The 17,657-nt window shown below is 40.9% G+C and overlaps 1 protein-coding gene across 8 annotated transcripts in view; it reads right to left on the bottom strand.

Annotated features, from left to right (window-relative positions):
• NSD1 (nuclear receptor binding SET domain protein 1) overlaps positions 1 to 17,657 on the bottom strand; it is a 163,336-nt gene that overhangs the window by 76,204 nt on the left and 69,475 nt on the right. For all 8 annotated transcript variants that reach the window (XM_019655575.1, XM_019655569.1, XM_019655573.1 and 5 more), the window contains one exon: positions 15,962 to 16,097. In XM_019655575.1, coding sequence (XP_019511120.1) covers positions 15,962 to 16,097 — 136 coding nt within the window. The remainder of the gene's footprint in view (positions 1 to 15,961; positions 16,098 to 17,657) is intronic.

Raw genomic sequence — 17,657 nt, 5'->3', positions numbered from 1 at the left:
AACTACATACTTACCAATAATTACTCTAAATGTAAATGAATTAAATCTTCCAATCAAAAGATAAAAGGATAGGGCCGGCCGAGTGGTGCATTGGTTAAGAGCTGGCTTGGGAAGCCAGAGGGCCCTGGTTCGGATCCCACATATGAGGGCCAGTGACACTGCTCTCTACAGCTAGGATGCTGAACAGCAGCTCAACCTGGAGCTGGGCTGAAGTGAGTCGCCCGCACCTGAGTCGCCAGCACCGGCGTAGGCTGTAGCCCCTGCTGCAGTGGGTTGCCATGGGCTACCGTGTGTAGCCGGCAGCCAGCGTGAGGAGCCAGCAGCCGCCGTGAGCGGCCATCTAGAAGCTGGCGGCTGATCTGCCTCACCCGGGGAGAGCGCAATGATGGTGCCAACTTGGGCTAGTGAAGCAACATCCTCCACAACTAGATTGAGGAACAAAAGAACAGCAACTTATCTGTTCCCCTTACCCGATTCCCCAGCGCTGTTCCCCTCCTACAATTCCCCAATAAAATCTTTAAAAAAAAAACCCAGAAGGACAAATTGGTGATTACAAAATAGTCACAGGGCTGTAAGTTACACCTTGGGAATATAGTCAATAATATTTTAATAACTATGTATGGTGTCAGGTGGGTACAAGACTTATTGGGTGGATCAATTCCTAAGTTATATAAATATCTGACCACTATGCTATACATTTGACATTAATGTAATATTGAAAGTCAACTGTAATTGAGAAATAAAAAAATGTTTTAAAGGAAAAAAATTAATCAGTGTAATTAGTATATCATGTTAACAGAATAAAAAATAAAAGCGATCTCAACAGACACAGAAAAAAATATCTAACAAACTAAACAAACTAGGTATAGAAGGAAAGTTTCTCAACCTGAAAGGCATCTAAATCACACTTAATGGTGAAAAACTGGATGCTTTCCCCCTAAGATCAGGAACAAGATAGCAATGTCTGTTCACTCTATTTATCCTCAACACTGCACTGGAGGCTCTAGCTAGGGCAATAAGGCAAGAAAAAGAAATAAAGGCATCCAGATTAGATGGGCCGGCCGAGTGGCGCGTTGGTTATGAGCTGGCTTGGGACGCCAGAGGGCCCCGGTTTGGATCCCACATATGAGGACTAGTGACATTGCCTTCTACAGATAAGATGGTGAACAACAGCTCGACCTGGGGCTGGGCTGCCGTGGGTCGCCGGCGATGGCGTAGACTGTAGTCCCCTGCTGCAATGGGCTGCCATAAGCTACCGTGTGTAGCCGGCAGCCAGCGTGAGCGGCCAGCAGCCGCTGTGAGCGGCCGTCCAGAAGCCGGCGACTGATCTGCCTCGCCCGGGAAGAGCGCAATGATGGTACCAACTTGGGCCAGTGAAGCAACNCAACTTGTCTGTTCCCCTTCCCCCAAGTCCCCAGCACTGTTCCCATCCCCCCAATTCCCCAATAAAAAATAAATAAATAAATATTTTTTAAAAAAAGAGCCATGAAAAGATATGGAGGAAACTTAAATGCATTTTACCAAGTGAAAAAAGCCAAGCTGAAAAGGCTACACACCATATAATTCCAACTATATAATATCCTGGAAAAGGCAAAACTATGGAGACTGTAGAAAATGGTTGCCAGGGGGTTGGGGGAGGAGCAGGAGGGAGAGAGGGATGAATAGCAGAGCACAGAGGATTTTTAGGGTAGTGAAAATACTCTGTATACCATAATGATAGATACATGTTATTATTTTTGTCAAACCCATAGAATGTAGGACACTAAGAATGAGCCCTAATGTAAACTTTGGCCTTTGAGTGATTAGGATATGTCAGTATAGGTTCATCAATTGAAACAAATGTACCACTCTGGTGGGGTATATTGATAATGGGGAGACTATATATGTGTGTGGATGGGAATGGGGTGATATGGGAAATCTCTGTACCTTTCCCTCAATTTTGCTGTGAACCTAAAATTGCACTAAAAAAAAAATGAAGTTTTCATAAAAACTAAAAAGTTAATGGTAGAGGCAGAAATGGTTATCAAAATTGTATACCTACAGAGCTCCCAATATAATTATGGGGCTAGTTAAACCTTGCAACCACTGGAATTTTCCTAACTTCTCAGACCTGTGACCCAAATTGGAGAGTTTTTCCCAAGCAAGTATTTCAAAAGAAGTTAAAACCACAAGCCAAGCAATTACTTAAAATGTTCCCCTCAAATAATAATGTCTGAAAAATCTCTCTTGGAGACAAGAAATAACCAAAACACATCTTAGAATAAATATATGCATCTGTACCTATGACAACTGATGTAATTCCCATCAAACTTAATGTTCTGAGGCAAACAGATTATGCCTTCAATACATTCCTGTTAAATATGGCATCCAAGTTTTCAAATATCAATGACGTTTTTAATCAGAAATAAGGTCCAAGAAATAATAGTGAATAACAGGGGTTTACTATATGCAAGTAACTGTTCAGCCATAAAACATTCATGAATCTCTAATCCTCACTTCAACTTTGGTAGGTGATAATATCCCCATTTTATAAAAATGTAACTGAAGCTCAAAGAGGAAAATGACTTGCCTAAGCACATTCAAGTCAGTCCATTATGTAAGTGGCAAAGCATGATTCCAACCAAAATCTGTCCAAATGCCAAAAACACTGGGTTCTTTTTACTAAAACAGACCCCTAGCTGTTACATCATTATATCCCTCATCCCTACCTCCCCCACACTAATTGGATCTCAAGTCCCAGACAGGTTATGTTCTCTCTTTTGTCTTTTTATCAGCTTCCAAGGACTAATCATTCTTCCCTTTCCTCTTGAAGCTGCTATCCCCCTATTCTATCTTTGGATTCACTTCTCTCACAGAATAATTTCTCAGACTAAGCTGTAATACTCCAGTTCTCTATTTATTTGATATCTACATGAAAACCAACAAACAACACAAAAGATTGGAAATTAATGTGAGAAACTGTATCTGACACACCTGTTAGGTTCCTGCGAAGTGCAAGCATTGTTCCTCACAAAAACTTTATACAACAATTCTTTAAAGTGTTAGGGTTTGGCAAACTACTAATTGAAACTGTTTTTGTGTGAATAAAGTTTTATTGTAATACAGCCACACTCTTTTTTTTTTTTAACAAATAGTCTATGGCTGCTTTTGTGCCACAAAGGCAGAGTTGAGAGTTAACAGAGACAGTATGACTCACAAAGCCTAAGATATTCACTATCTGTCCTTTTAAAAAAGGTTTACCAATTCCTCCTTTAAATGAGCAACAGAATAACACACTGTAAATGAAAACAGCCTGGTCACAATTGAATGACTTAAAACCAAGATGCTTCCTGGCGTTTTTCCGGGCTCCCGTTTCTTCCCCTCAACTACACCTGCCACAACACCCTCCAGCCCTGCCTATGTTCTCACCTAAACTAGATAGTTCACCAAGTCAAACCACTTTTGAGTTGAAAGGGCCCAGAGAACTCACCTAATCCAAGTACTCTTCAAATGGGCAAACTAAGGCCAAAAGGAAAGTCATTTGTCAAGCAAAGGTAAGGAATATCAGGAACAAGAGAGGAATGACCTTTTGGATATTGGAGGGAAATATTAAAAGCTAGAAAATCACAAAAGCCTATGGAGAGAGGAATAAATAATGTAAGCCTCATACATGCTGCTCGGTGAATATGAACGCTGGAGCCAAAGTACACCACCACTAAGTTTCTTATCAAATACACATCAAATCCTAGCACAGAGCCAGGGCCTACTGTGGGGAATGGAGATAAACTGGACATACAGGACAAGTCCAGCAATAGCTTTAGACTACAGGGTATACACATATCAGCTAAAATTATAAAATAACCAAAAAGCTGAATCAACCCCAAATGTTTACCAACTGATGAATGGATAAATAAAATGTGCTATATCCATACACTGAAATACAATTCATCAATTAAAAAAGACAAAATAATGACATATGCTACAATATGAATAAACCACAAAAAATCATGCTAAATTAAAAAAGCAAGACAGAGCCGGCCGAGTGGCGTGATGGTTAAGAACTGGCTTGGGACGCCAGAGGGCCCCAGTTCGGATCCCACATATGAGGGCCAGTGACACTGCCCTGCACAGCTAAGATGCTGAACAACAGCTCAACCTGGAGCTGGGCTGCCATGAGTCGCTGGCGACGGTGTAGACTGCAGCCCCTGTGGCAGTGGGTTGCCATGGGCTACCGTATGTAGCCAGCAGCCAGCGTGAGCAGCCAGCAGCCGCAGTGAGCGGCCGGCCAGAAGCCGGCGACTGATCTGCCTCTCCTGGGAAGAGCGCAATGATGGTGCCAACTTGGGCCAGTGAAGCAACGTCCTCCACAACTAGACTGAAGAACAAAACGACAACAACTTGTCTGTTCCCCTTCCCCCAATTCCCCAGCACTGTTGCCATCGCCCCAATTCCCCAATAAAAATCTTAAAAAAAAAAAAAGAATAAAAGAAAAAAAGCAAGACACAAAAGATCACACATTATATGATTCCAATACGAAATATCCAGAAAAAAACAAAATCTAGAGGGAGGACAGATTAGTAGTTGCCTGGGGCTAGCAGTATGAATGGGACTAATTGTAAATGGGACAGAGGGATCTTACTGTGTGGTGTAAATGTTCCAAACTGATTTATGGGGATGGTTAAACAACTCAGTAAATTCACTGAAATTCATTCACTTGTACATTTAAAAATATGTGGGTTTTATGGTATGTAAATTATACCTTGAATAAAGTTGTTTAATAAAAAAAGTCCAAGTCCCTTTAAGGTTGAATTATAAAGTTTCTCCTTTTCATCAAAACGGTGAATTTTCCCAGAGGACTAAAGTAATAACAGCAACATCACTCCTCCCATATAGATTATTATTAGCCCCTTTCCTTTTCATACCTCTCCTTCCCTAGATCTGGAACCTGAGATGCAGAATTTAAGGGCAAAAAAAAAGTAAAATGCTAAACAACTCTTCATAATAATGCAAAGTACTCAGCCCAAACCTCCTGTTGAAACAAATAAAAATGCTGTATAAAGTGTTTTTAAAACTATTTTAAAAGCAGCAAAGCACTAACAAGACTGTAAAGAACTGCAAACCAAAAACTAACACAAAGTAATAACCAAGGGAAATAACTAAAGCACTGAAACTGATTTTGTCCTGACGGCTTTTTGGCAATCCTGTTAAAGTGAAAGGGGCAGAAATTTTAAGGAGATTAAACTAGGGACCCAAAGGGCTCTATCCTCAGAGTTATGGTGAAGTGGAAGTACTCTATGTCCCAGCGCTCAGGGTACAACAGGAAAGGTGCCTTGACACAGACTTGAAGAGAAGCAGGAGAAGAGAACAAGTACTTGAGAAGTTGTGATTGGTCCTCCTATGGATTTGCAGCCTGGCAGGCTAGGTAAATTCAAGCCCTTGTAAATCAATCGAGAGTTGTAGATAAATGATGTGTTGACTTCCTCCTATGTCCACATCAAAAATTACAGCTAAAGTATAGGACAACAACCCTTGAAGACTATCTTGAAGGGTTTCTGAACAGAGCTCATATAGCTAAAGATATAAAGAAGAAACCACATCGAGACTGGTAGGAGAGGTGAAGATGTGAAACAGGCTGGTCCCACACACCCATGTGTGGCAGTTCGGGAAGGATATCTCAACTGAGGAGGTCCCTACAGAGGAGCAAGAGATCTCAGACCCATACTGGGCTCCTCAGCCACAGCACTAGTGCCAAGAATAGGAGTCCCCACAACATCTGGCTGTGAAAACCAGCGGGTATTCCGTCCAGGTGAGACGACGGAGGGCTGCTGTAGACCCAGGTGTGCTCTTAAAGGGCTGAGCACAGGCTCACTCACTCACAGATATCCGCCTTCAGTTCCAGAGAAGGGACAGCAGCTCGAAAAGCACCATGGCCATACAGGGAGAAATTCAATTGTCTGGCTTTAGGATGAAGGCTGGAGGGGCAGCTCTCTTCTGGACTAAAGTGCCAGCAGGCACCACTCAGTGTTCCTTTGTTGAGTCCTCCCCCCATACAGCCAGCAAGCACTGGCAGGTGCCACATCTGAGTCTTCATTAACCTGGCTAACACCCTGCCCTGGTGATTCTCTGAGACCTCATCCCACCCAACTCGTGTACTGGCCAAACCTCTTTCAGAAGCTGTTTCTCACAAGCCCTTGGCTTCTGCCCATGCTACAGAGTTTCCAAAAATATCTCTCATAGGTCCACAAACCCCAAACAAGCAGCATCTGGCCTTGGTGTGCCCTGTACCTCTTGCTAAGTGGTCCCGTGCCTGGCACTAGTGGCAGCTGGCCTCAGTTCACAGCTTCTCCTAGGCTCCTACCTACTATCAGCAAAGGCAACTACCAACTGCAGATCACTTTCTAGCTCTTAGGTGGCCCCAGGCTGGACACAAGCAGCAGTTGACCTTGGCCTGCATCGAAGCCCCTCCCAAGAGGTCCCAGATTCAACACACCTGGTAGCCAACTTCTGACCACACTAGAGTACCACCCAATTAGTGCCACAAACGACACACCCAAAGCCCCGGTAAAACACATCCCACTCTGTGGAGTCAGCCCCTGCACAACAGCTTGTCCACTGTAGTCACAGCCAGTCCTCACAGCCAGTCATCCTGAATGTCAATTCTACCCACTGATGTGCTAACAGCAATCAAGCCTCAAGTACAACAGATAAGCACACACAACCCACACAAAGGACATCCCTGAGTACCTAACCCAGGTAAACAGGGAGACTGTGCCAATGGGCGCCACAGGACCTACATAAGGTCACTGTATCAAGACTGGGAGACAGCAGCCCGATCTAATACATAGAAACAAATACAGGGAGGCAGCCAAAATGGGGAGACAAAGAAACAAGTCCCAAATGGAAGAATAGAACAAAACTCCAGGAAAAGAACTAAATAAAATGGAGACAAGCATCTACCAGATGCACAATTCAAAACACTGGTTATAAGGATGTTCAATGAACTTATGGGAAGAGCAGATGAACTAAGTGTGAACAAAGAGACAGGAAACATAAAAATGGGGATAGAAAATATATAAAAAAACAACAAAAACCAGTCAGAAATGAAGAATACATTAGATAGTATAGTATCAACAACAGATTAGATGAAGCAGAGGACTGAATCAGCGATTGGGAAGACTTGGTAGCAGAAAACTCCAATTGAAACAGCAAAATAAAAAAAGAATTTAAAAAAATTAGGATATTTTAAGGGGTCTTTGGGACAACATTTGCATCACTGGGGTATCAGAAGGAGAACAAAGAGAGCAAGGGATTGAGAACATATTTGAAGAAATAATGACTGAAAACTTGCCTAACCTGGTAAAGGAAATAGACATACAAGTCCAGGAAATGCAGAATCCCAAACAAGATGAGCCCAAAGTGGCCCACACTAAGACACATCATAATTAAAATGCCAAAGACAGAGAATCTTAAAAGCAGTAAGAGAAAAGCAGTTAGTTATCTACAAGGGAGCTCCCATAAGACTGTCAGCTCATTTCTTATTCTTTTTTTTTTTTTTTAAGATTTTATTGGGGAGTTGGGGAAGGGGAACAGCATTGGGGAATCGGTGAAGGGGAACAGACAAGTTGCTGTCCTTTTGTTCTTCAGTCTAGTTGTGGAGGACATTGCTTCACTGGCCCTCATGTGGGATCCGAACTGGGGCCNGCAATGATCACAATACCAACATGGGCCAGTGAAGCGACGTCCTTCACAACTAGACTGAAGAACAAAAGGACGGCAACTTGTCTGTTCACCCTTCCCTGATTCCCTGACGCTGTTCCCTCCCCCAATAAAAATCTTAAAAAAAAAAGAAATCCAGTTATTCTATAGTTTCTTGGTTGTCCAAAGTTCTATGCATACAATTATCAAAAATAAAAACAATAAAAATCTCATCCAGAAAAGATAATAATCAAGTTTATCTAATATATGTATCACCCATACACTAAGCATTTATCATATCAGTAAAAATTGTCAAAAAAGAAATATAGTCGGGTTTACAAATGAATTGTCTCTTTCTAGAAAAAGAAATCATCTTATATAAAAATTCACTTTAACTCACATCTAATTCCCTTACAAGTATTGTCTTGTGTTTCAAAGACAAAAAGGAATCTAAACAACTCTATGAAAAAAAAAAAAAAAACAGGAAAAGCCTCTTTTATTCAGAATTTAAAAAAAGGTAAAGAAAAAAAAAGGGAAGGAGAGATTTATAAACTGAACTTCAGAGCAAGTATAAAAAGCTGTGAATATTTTCAAAACTCCTATTTTCATAGTAATTGGAAAAGTAGCCAAAATGTCAAGTAAATTTCAATGGAAGCTTCTTTATAAATGCTAAGTTCAATGCTGTAAAACCAAAGAATGAAAAGTTCCTATGAGTAGCTCTCACAAAAATTGGTTGAAATGGTTGTTTTTCTATAAAAATATAGCTTAATAATAAAATTAAAACCTGGTTACATTTTCTGTTTAGTCCATTTTTTTTTTTAAAGATTTTTATTGGGGAACTGGGGGAGGGGAACAGTGTTGGGGAATTGGGGAAGGGGAACAGCCAAGTTGTCCTTCAATCTTAGTTGTGGAGGGGGCAGCAAGCTCAGCTCCAACTCCAGTCACGCCACTCAGCTCAAGGTGCTATAGTCAGTCTTTAGTTACAAGTGGGCGTAGGCACCATCCCATGCGGGAGTCGAACCGGCAGCTCTGTTGTTAAGAGTACACATTCTATCCCGAGCCATCCAGGCAGCAGCTCAGCTCAAGGTGCCGAGTTCAGTCTTTAGTTACGGGTGGGTGTAGCCCACCATCTCGAACAGGCAAACCTTGTTGTTAGGAGCATGTGCTCTCACCAACTGAGCCATCCTGCCGCCTGTTGACAGCTCAGTGGCAGCTCAACTTGGGCGCAGCTCACTGGCCCATGTGGGAATCGAACTGGCAACCCTGTTTCTCAGAGCTCGCACTCTTGAGCAAGCTCTTAACCAAATGAGTCAATTGGCCAGCCCCTGTTTAGTCCATTTTTAAAATCTGAAATAAATGAATTTCTTAGACTCTACCTATTAAATCAAATCCTTCAAAAGAAACCACTTATAATGAGGGATTAAAATTGGTCAGATATCTATGTACCTATATAGAAGTTCTTAAAGTCCATTTGAGAAGTAAGTCATTCTCCCATAAATAAGTAAATTCAACAAATCTGTATAAGTAATACAGATTTGAACACTAATGATGTGACAGCAGTATAGAGGATAAAAGAACTCACTGCCTGGTGGTAAGAAGTATAGAAACAGACTGTGGCAAAATGATGACAATTCCAGTAATATAAACATTCACTTTCAAAAAATAACACTAAAATGTAGAAAACATTAACTGGAGGACAAATAAGACACCAGAGCAGAACTTTTAAAGGTAAACTGCACGTTAAGGGGGGATTCACAGCATGAGGGCCCAGATCCTCAAATGCATGAATGAATAAAACAAACGAAACAGCTGAACTACAAGTAGTTCAGAACACTAAATCATAAAATGGGAGGAAAGGTAAACTAAGCTGGTAAGCAGTGGCCGACCTGAAAGAGCTTGGATGCCATGTTAAGAGTAGACCAGCACCGGTCGAGTGGCTCCGTTGGTTAAGAGCTCCCTCAAGAATGCAAGCTGTGGGCCGGCCGAGTGGCACGTTGGTTAAGAGCTGGCTTGAGACGCCAGAGGGCCCCGTTTCGGATCCCACATATGAGGGCCAATGACACTGCCCTCTATAGCTAAGATGCTGAACAACAGCTCAACCTGAAGCTGGGCTTCCATGAGTCACTGGCGACGGCATAGGCTGCAACGGGGCTGCAGTAAGCTACCGTGAGTGGCCGGCAGCTAGCGTGAGCGGCCGGCAGCTGGCATGAGCTGCCATCCAATGGCCGGTGACCAATCTGCCTCAGCCAGAAAGAGCTCATTGATCACAATACCAACATGGCCAGTGAAGCGACATCCTCCACCACTAGACTGAAGAACAAAAGAACAACAACTTGTCTGTTCTCCTTCCTTGATTCCCCAATGCTGTTCCCTCCTCCAATTCCCAAAAAAAATCTTTAAAAAAAAAGGGGGGGGGGATTTGAAGACAAAATTGGGGAAACTCTCTATAAAGCAAGTAGAGCAAAACAACAAAAATGAGGGGAAAAAAAGAAAGCAAGCAAGAAAGGAAATAAGAAAGAAAGCAAAAAATTATGAAGTTCAATGTAGGCGAGTCAAAATCTGATTAAGAGTTATACATGGGGCCGGGCCTAGTGGCGCGTTGGTTAGGAGTTGGCTTGGGATGCCAGCTCTGAGCAGCAGGGCCCAGGTTCGGATCCCACATGAGGGCCAATGACACTGCGCCCTCTACAGCTAAAATGGTGAACAACAGCTCTACCTGGAGCTGGGCTGCCGTGAGTTGCAGGTGACGGCATTAGCTGCAATGGGGCTGGCCTGCAGCGGGCATGAGCTTTCGTGAGTTGCCGTGAGCCACTGTGAGCGGCTGTCCAATGGCCGGCGACCGATCTGCCTCACCCGGGAAGAGAGCAATGATCACAATACCAACATGGGCCAGTGAAGCGATGTCCTCCACTACTAGACTGAAGCACAAATGGACAGCAACTTGTCTGTTCCCCTTCCCCGATTCCCCAGTAAAATTAAAAAAAAAAAGTTATAGAAAGATGGGGCTACTGGTTAGCTCAGGTGGTTAGAATGCAGGCTTATAACACCAAGCTTGCCAGTTCGATTCCCACATGGGCCAAGGAGTGCACCCTCCACAACTAGATTGAAGACAACTACTTGACTTGGAGCTGATGGATCCTGGAAAAACACAAGAGTCTAAAAACTTTCAGAAAGAGAGGGACCAAAAAAAATCACATACGAAAGATCAAAAATCAATATAACCTCAGATTTAATAGCAACTCTGGAAGCTAGAAGACAATGGAACAATGCCTTCAAAATTCTGAGCAAAAATTATTTCCAGCCTAGTATTTTATACCAGCCAAACTATCAAACAAGTGTAAGAGAAGAATAAAAATATGTTCAAATAATGCAAGGTCTCAAAACATCTACCTCCCTTTCTCAGGAAACTACTGATGAACTTGGTATACATTCAAAATGAGTAAACCCAAAACAAGGAAGACATGGAATCCAACACTAGAGAGAGCTGAAAGGGATAGTTAAGATGACAGCTGTTCACCAGGCACAAAAGGTGACTAGTGTAGACTGTAGGAATATATAAGGCTCTAGGTGACATTTCTCCAAGATGACGAAAATGACAAATTATTGATGTATCAGGTCATGAGGAAAAAATAAAAACTAGGAGAGTTTTATAAATACACAGAATACTAAAAACCCTCTCTCACCAACACACACACACACACACACACACACAACAGCCAGGAAAAACAAAAGGTGGTGAGGACAAAGCAAGCATAGTACACTACATAAGCTGTGTGTACTGTTATAATAAAGTACACACTGAATTCCCAATCAAAATTACAATATAACAGGGAAGACAGGAGGATGCTGGAGGTGGGGTGGGTAGTGGAGCAGGAGGTGGAGCCCAATGCAAGGCTATAATCCAGAAGGATAGAATTCTGAGATACTGAAATAAATATCAAAAGATCCAGCTACTAGAGTTGAAGGTGCTTGGAGCAATGGATCAACAGCAGACTGTTTTTCTAACAAGGTTTCTAGAATTTACCATTTGACTTTTTAAATTATAGGTACTGTATATGATATAATAAGTAATGACTTTAAAAAAATAAACAAAACCAAAAAATTTTATAAAAATTTGAGTTTATTTGGAATATTTTGCTTCGCTAAGAAAACAATAAACATGATCACAATATGAACACTGCACTATAATTTTTAATTTTTACACTGCTACAGGAGGGTCAGACATTAACAGTGGTCATAGTTTCAGTGTAGTGGGAAGCAGGGTTACTTTGATAGCTACCAAAATTTCTGCTACTGCGCAGTATCAATAGCAAGACTGGTGATTCTACCGGGTATGTATTATGAAGGAGATGAACAGAAAAAGGAGCACACTCAAAGAAAAATGGAGAGTTAACTACTTAAAGTATTACTTAAGCTTCCCAGAACTAGGCTGACTATAGCTTTCCATAAACTATAGGGAAAAGAAAACAAAAGCGAAAAATGCAAAATGCAAAGAGAAAATGGAAAAAGTGAGTAATATAAGTAGCTGTAAGGTTAAATAGATCCATTTTAATATGTTTTTATCTTTTCTCCAGTAGTAAGCTATATGAATTCAGCCTTTCTGGGACGCTCTTTAGAATTTAAGACTTTTAACCTTTTGTAGCCCCCAAAGCATAGTATCTTCCTGCCTGTAAGGGCACTTGCTTTCTGGTGTGACCACATTTTTGATTCAGAAACAGGCCAGGTAGGAATCCTCAAGTACGCCCTACCAGTCACTGCACCCTCAGCCACCTTAAGGTGAATCCTGGAAGGGTGTGCTGCTCCTGCTCCCATCAAGGCCAATTCCTCACTGTGACGTGAATCCCATCTACCTCACCTCTTCCTTTCTCAGAAATCCTATGTTATGATCCCATCTTTGATCCCTTACTACTCCCTTCTTCAGCTCTCCCTATCTTCAGAGCTCTTCTCATCAGCACTAATTAACTGCATGATCCTGCCAGTTTTTAAAAATCCTCTGGACCCCATATATCTCTCTTGCTGTAGCACCCCCACTTCTCTACCTATGTCTCCATTTCCTCAAATCAGTCTAATCCAATTTCAGCCACAGTCATACCACCAAAAAAATGTTACCAATGTTTCCCACCTTATTCCTAATGGACATTTTATTTATCTCTAGGCAACGTTCAACCAAATCGACTTCACCTTCCTTCTTACAACACTCTAGTCATCAATACCACATTCTCCTGGTTTTCTTCTTCCATCTCCATCTGACTCTTTCCCATCTCTTTTGCAAACTCAAGTCTCTTCCATACAGACCTCAAATGTTGGCTTTCTCAAAGCCACCTTTTTTCTCACTGTGTATTTTGTCCCAAGACCTTCTCATCCATGCCCTGCACATGGCTTCAATGAATATAAGCAAGCAGATTCACCCGCAAGTTATAGATACTCTAGTACTATAATAAATGGCAACACTATATGCACTGGTGAAGCTAAAAACCTGGGAGCCATCCTGAGATATATTAGGTTGTTGGAAAACTCATGACGTATTTTTTCCATTTTTCATTGCAAAAATGCGTCATGACTTTTCCGACAACCCAATAGAAACCAGGGAGCTAGAAATCTTAGGACTTCACTCTCCCTCACTCCCCATTATCTATCCATTACCAGATCATACAGATTTTATCTCCTATTTTTACCACTTTCATCTCAGCTTAATCACCACAATGACCCTTTTAACTATCTCTTCTACTGTATTTGTCCCCTCCTGTTCCATTTTCTACACTGCAGTCAGAGTGAACCTTAAAAAAAACACAGATCAGATCACAACACCTTTTGCTCATAGCCCATTAATGGTATCCCATTGTTCTTAGGAAAAAATACAAATTTTTAAACGAAGTCTACAAGATGCTGCATAATAACTCATATCTTCTTCCCCAGCCTCATATTGTGCCACCTTCCATCACTCTATGGATTACAGCCTTCTCAGAGGTAGAGCAGATAATATTTTTCTGTACCTGGAAACTTTTTTCCTTAGTTAATTCCTACTCATCCTCTCAGGTCTTCATCCTCTCAGGTCTCAGATCAAACATAATTTTACTAGCAAAACTGGCCCTGAATACCCCTGCACCAAAAGTCCAGTTAGGTAGCTCTGCTATATCACTAACTGTAAACTAATATTTTTCCTTGGACACAGGCCTCAGCTAAGTAATTGTCTATCTATCTGTTTGCTAGTGTCATGTCTCTTTAACTGAATTTTATACACAAGGACAAGAAAGACTGATGTTTTGCTCATTACTGGAACCCTATTCCTAGCAAAGAACCTATACAACGTACTTAGTGTTTGTCAAATAGATGGCACGTACCCAACTAGTGCGCATGAAGAACATTATAATGTAGAGTAAGAAACCAGTAGTCCCACAGGCACAGGAAGGGTGTAGGCGGGAAACTAGAAGAATTTCTAAATTTAAATGCCCAACAGGCAACAAAAACAGAGTTATAAAGGTCTTTGGGCAACTCAATATTCAATATTCAGAATATAAAATCAGGAGTGACTGGTTAGCTTAGTTGGTTAGAGCATGGTGCTGATAACACCAAGGATGCCGGATCAATCCCCACCCAGAACACTGTGAGCTGTGCCCTCCTTAAAAGGGTCAACTACGGGGGCCAGCTGAGTGGCTCAGTTGGTTAAGAGATGGCTTAAGAGCGGGAGCTCTGAGCAACAGGGCTGCCGGTCGATTCCCACATGGGCCAATGACGCTGCGCCTGAGCTGAGCTGTCACTGAGCTGCCAACAGGTGGCAGGAGGGGCTCAGCTGGTGTAACAAGACTGCCTGTGCGATGGTGGGCTATGCCCACCCGCAACTAAAACTGAACTCGGCACCTTGAGCTGAGCTGCCGCCCGGATGGCTTGGGAGATAGAGGGAGTGCTCTTAAAATAAGGCTGCTGGTTCAACTCCCGCATGGGATGGTCACTACGCCCACCCACAACAAAGATTCAACATAGCACCTTGAGCTTAGAGGCCACGAGCTGCCGACGGGAAGCCAGATGGTGACTGGCACCCTCCACAACGAAGACCGAAGAACAACAACTTGGCTGGTCCCCTTCCCCAATTCCCCAACACTGTTCCCCCTCCCCCAATTCCCCAATAAAATATTAAAAAAAAAAAAGACTCAACTATGCCATTGCGGCATGAAAGCAATGTGTGTAACCAAGGATTACGGCTGTTCCCCAATAAAACTTGTTTAAAAAAAAAAAAATAAAATAAATAAATAAATAAATAAAAATAAATAAATAAATATATATATTCTTTACATCATTGTGTGTGCATACAAACACATGTATATATGTCTGTATACACATGTATATGTATGTATTGTCTTTACAACACAAGATTAGAAACAACCTAAACATCCATCAACAGCGGAATGGTTACGTAAAGTACAGTGTATTCAAAAAGTGAAAAACTATGCAGCTGTTAAAAAAAAAAAAAGGAAGTTTTCAATGCACTAAGATGGAAAAATCCCTAAGAAGTGAAAATAGCAACTGTAGAACAAACATACAATATGCTACTTTTATGGTAAAATAAAAAGGGTAGGGAAATGAGAATGTATATGTGAATTTACATAAAAAACTCTAGAAAAAAACATGAATAATAATTGGTTAGTCTTTGAAAGGAGAGAGTAAAAACAGCAGATAAAAGAAAGTAATGAGTTGATTTTTTTAATCTATATGACCATTCAAAAACTAAAATACATATATTAAAACTACAGTAAAATTACAAAGCACCTTAATAGAAAAAAGGGAGCTCAAGATCAAGTTTCAGCTCCATCATATAGCATTTAAAGATAAGACTTCTAAATTCAAACAGAACAAAGCAAGTAACCAACTACAGTAACTAATGGTAAATATTCTAAATCAAGATTTTACAATTCAAAATAACTTGTAAGCATTTTTTTATACCTGTTTCATCTTTAAAACAAAAATGATACAAACCTGAAGATTAAATTAGAAAAACATAAATACACTGAAAAGTGATGCTGGACAATGTAAACTTTAGGTAATAAGCCTAATATTTTCCTGGAATCCACAAATACAATACTTGAGAATTTTTAAAGTATACAGTAAAATAAAACAAATGTTTAAAAAATCCAAAAAGGTAAAATACATTAATAACAACTCATTCATGAAATGCTCCAAGATAAAAATGGGTTATCAATAAAGGCAACAAAAATTGGGTTGTACTAAAGGCAACTGAAAGTTTATCATTCCAAACTGTATTTTATCATGTAGAGTCAACTACAAGCATTACCTTTCATTTTTGAGTGTGTGTTAATCAATGGATCAGAACAAATCCTGCAGGGCCACCACGGGCGTCTCTTGAATTTTGCCCAGATGAGATCTCCAACTTCATACTTCAGTGGCGTAGACTTTTTCTTGGGCTGACACTTTAGATAAGACAAAACATGGGGCATCAATAAGAATCAAAAGCTTTTCAAACAGTGTATCATCTTCCCACTAGTCTTTTGAGAAAGAAATACCTAAAAATTTCTAGATCAAACCACTCCAGCTTAACAATAATTACAACTAAATTACTTTGTCTTAATTGTTTATAACATAACCCTTCACACAGTAGTTCTCAATTTATATGTTTAATTAAGTAGTTACCTACATTCTGGGAAAATACGCTATTTTGACTTATAAAGAGCTAAAAACTGAAATAATAAACAGAATCAATCCAAGGAAAACATATCTTTGCCCTAGTCTTTGGATCACAACACATTTGTAGGAAAAAGAAAATTATAAAAAGAAATTTTAACAATGTCAAGATACAGTACAATATTATATGTCAATAAATTATACCTCAATAAAACTAGAGTGGAAAAAGACACTTTGGTGCCTTCTGCAGGTGATATTCTACATCATTCCCAAATAAATATAGACATCCTATTAATAGTGGTTTGAATGAAATAACCCTGAAAGCTACAGGCTAGATTCTAGCAATGTCAATACAACTGACTTGGATACTTCCCAAAATATATGAGAAAGGCTGCATCCAGAACAGTGCACTGCACAACTCCAAGGGACACTGTTATGCACAGTACAGTATGAATCAAGCTCCTTGGACTTGCCCAATGCAGAAACCCTGGCTATATCTTCTCTCCAAAAATAATGTGTCTAATTGATCTGCAATCCAAATGCCTCCATCTCAGCTCTAAACAATATTCATGCCTTTAACACCCCAAACAGTATAGGTCTCTTGCCCTGAGAGCAAGACAGCTTTGTATTTAGTAGAACCAAGTTTCCCACCTGATAAGCCACACAAAAAGCTACAAGTGTGCTGAGATATTTCTGAGTAGCCAAAAGAAGCACAGAGGGTACTCGGAAAAAGAACCACCTACACCATTTACTCCAAGGAGATGTACAAATACTATTATGATTTTCTGTAAGTGCCAAGTCTTGAAGAAGACTTGGTGAGCTCCTTCCTCAGACTCAATGTTTCCTCCTTAATGCCTAAAACTGTATCCACCTGGCACAGAACAAGGATACAAAAAAGAATATGCTGAGTGAATTGACTGAGGCTCACGAATATCATAGGATTGGGCTCAATTCCATGATTTGTGAGTCACCATTCAACTTTTAAGAATGCATTCCCACAGAAGTAAATATCATAGAATATCCTTGCTGAAAATACTGATTGATTAGTTAGTTCTTCACGTATACAGAATTACTAGGAAATGAGAGAGAAACTACATCTTATTATTTAAGTAAATTTTTTTTTAAACCCAAGGGGGTGCAGCAAGATAGCTCAGTTGGCTACAGCACAAGCCCTGAACAATAGGGTTGCCGGTTCGATTTCCACATGGTCCAGTAAGCTGCGCCCTCTACAGCTAAGATTGTGAACAATCACTTGACCTGGAGCTGGGCTGCCAGGCCAGTGGCTGCTGGGCTGGTGGCTGCCGTGGAGGGCTGCCATGAGCTGCAGTGAGCATCCAGCAGCCACCGTG

Source organism: Hipposideros armiger, unplaced genomic scaffold (assembly GCF_001890085.2).
Source record: "Hipposideros armiger isolate ML-2016 unplaced genomic scaffold, ASM189008v1 scaffold_242, whole genome shotgun sequence".
NCBI lineage: Eukaryota > Metazoa > Chordata > Mammalia > Chiroptera > Hipposideridae > Hipposideros > Hipposideros armiger.
This window is presented reverse-complemented; position numbering and strand designations above follow the sequence as displayed.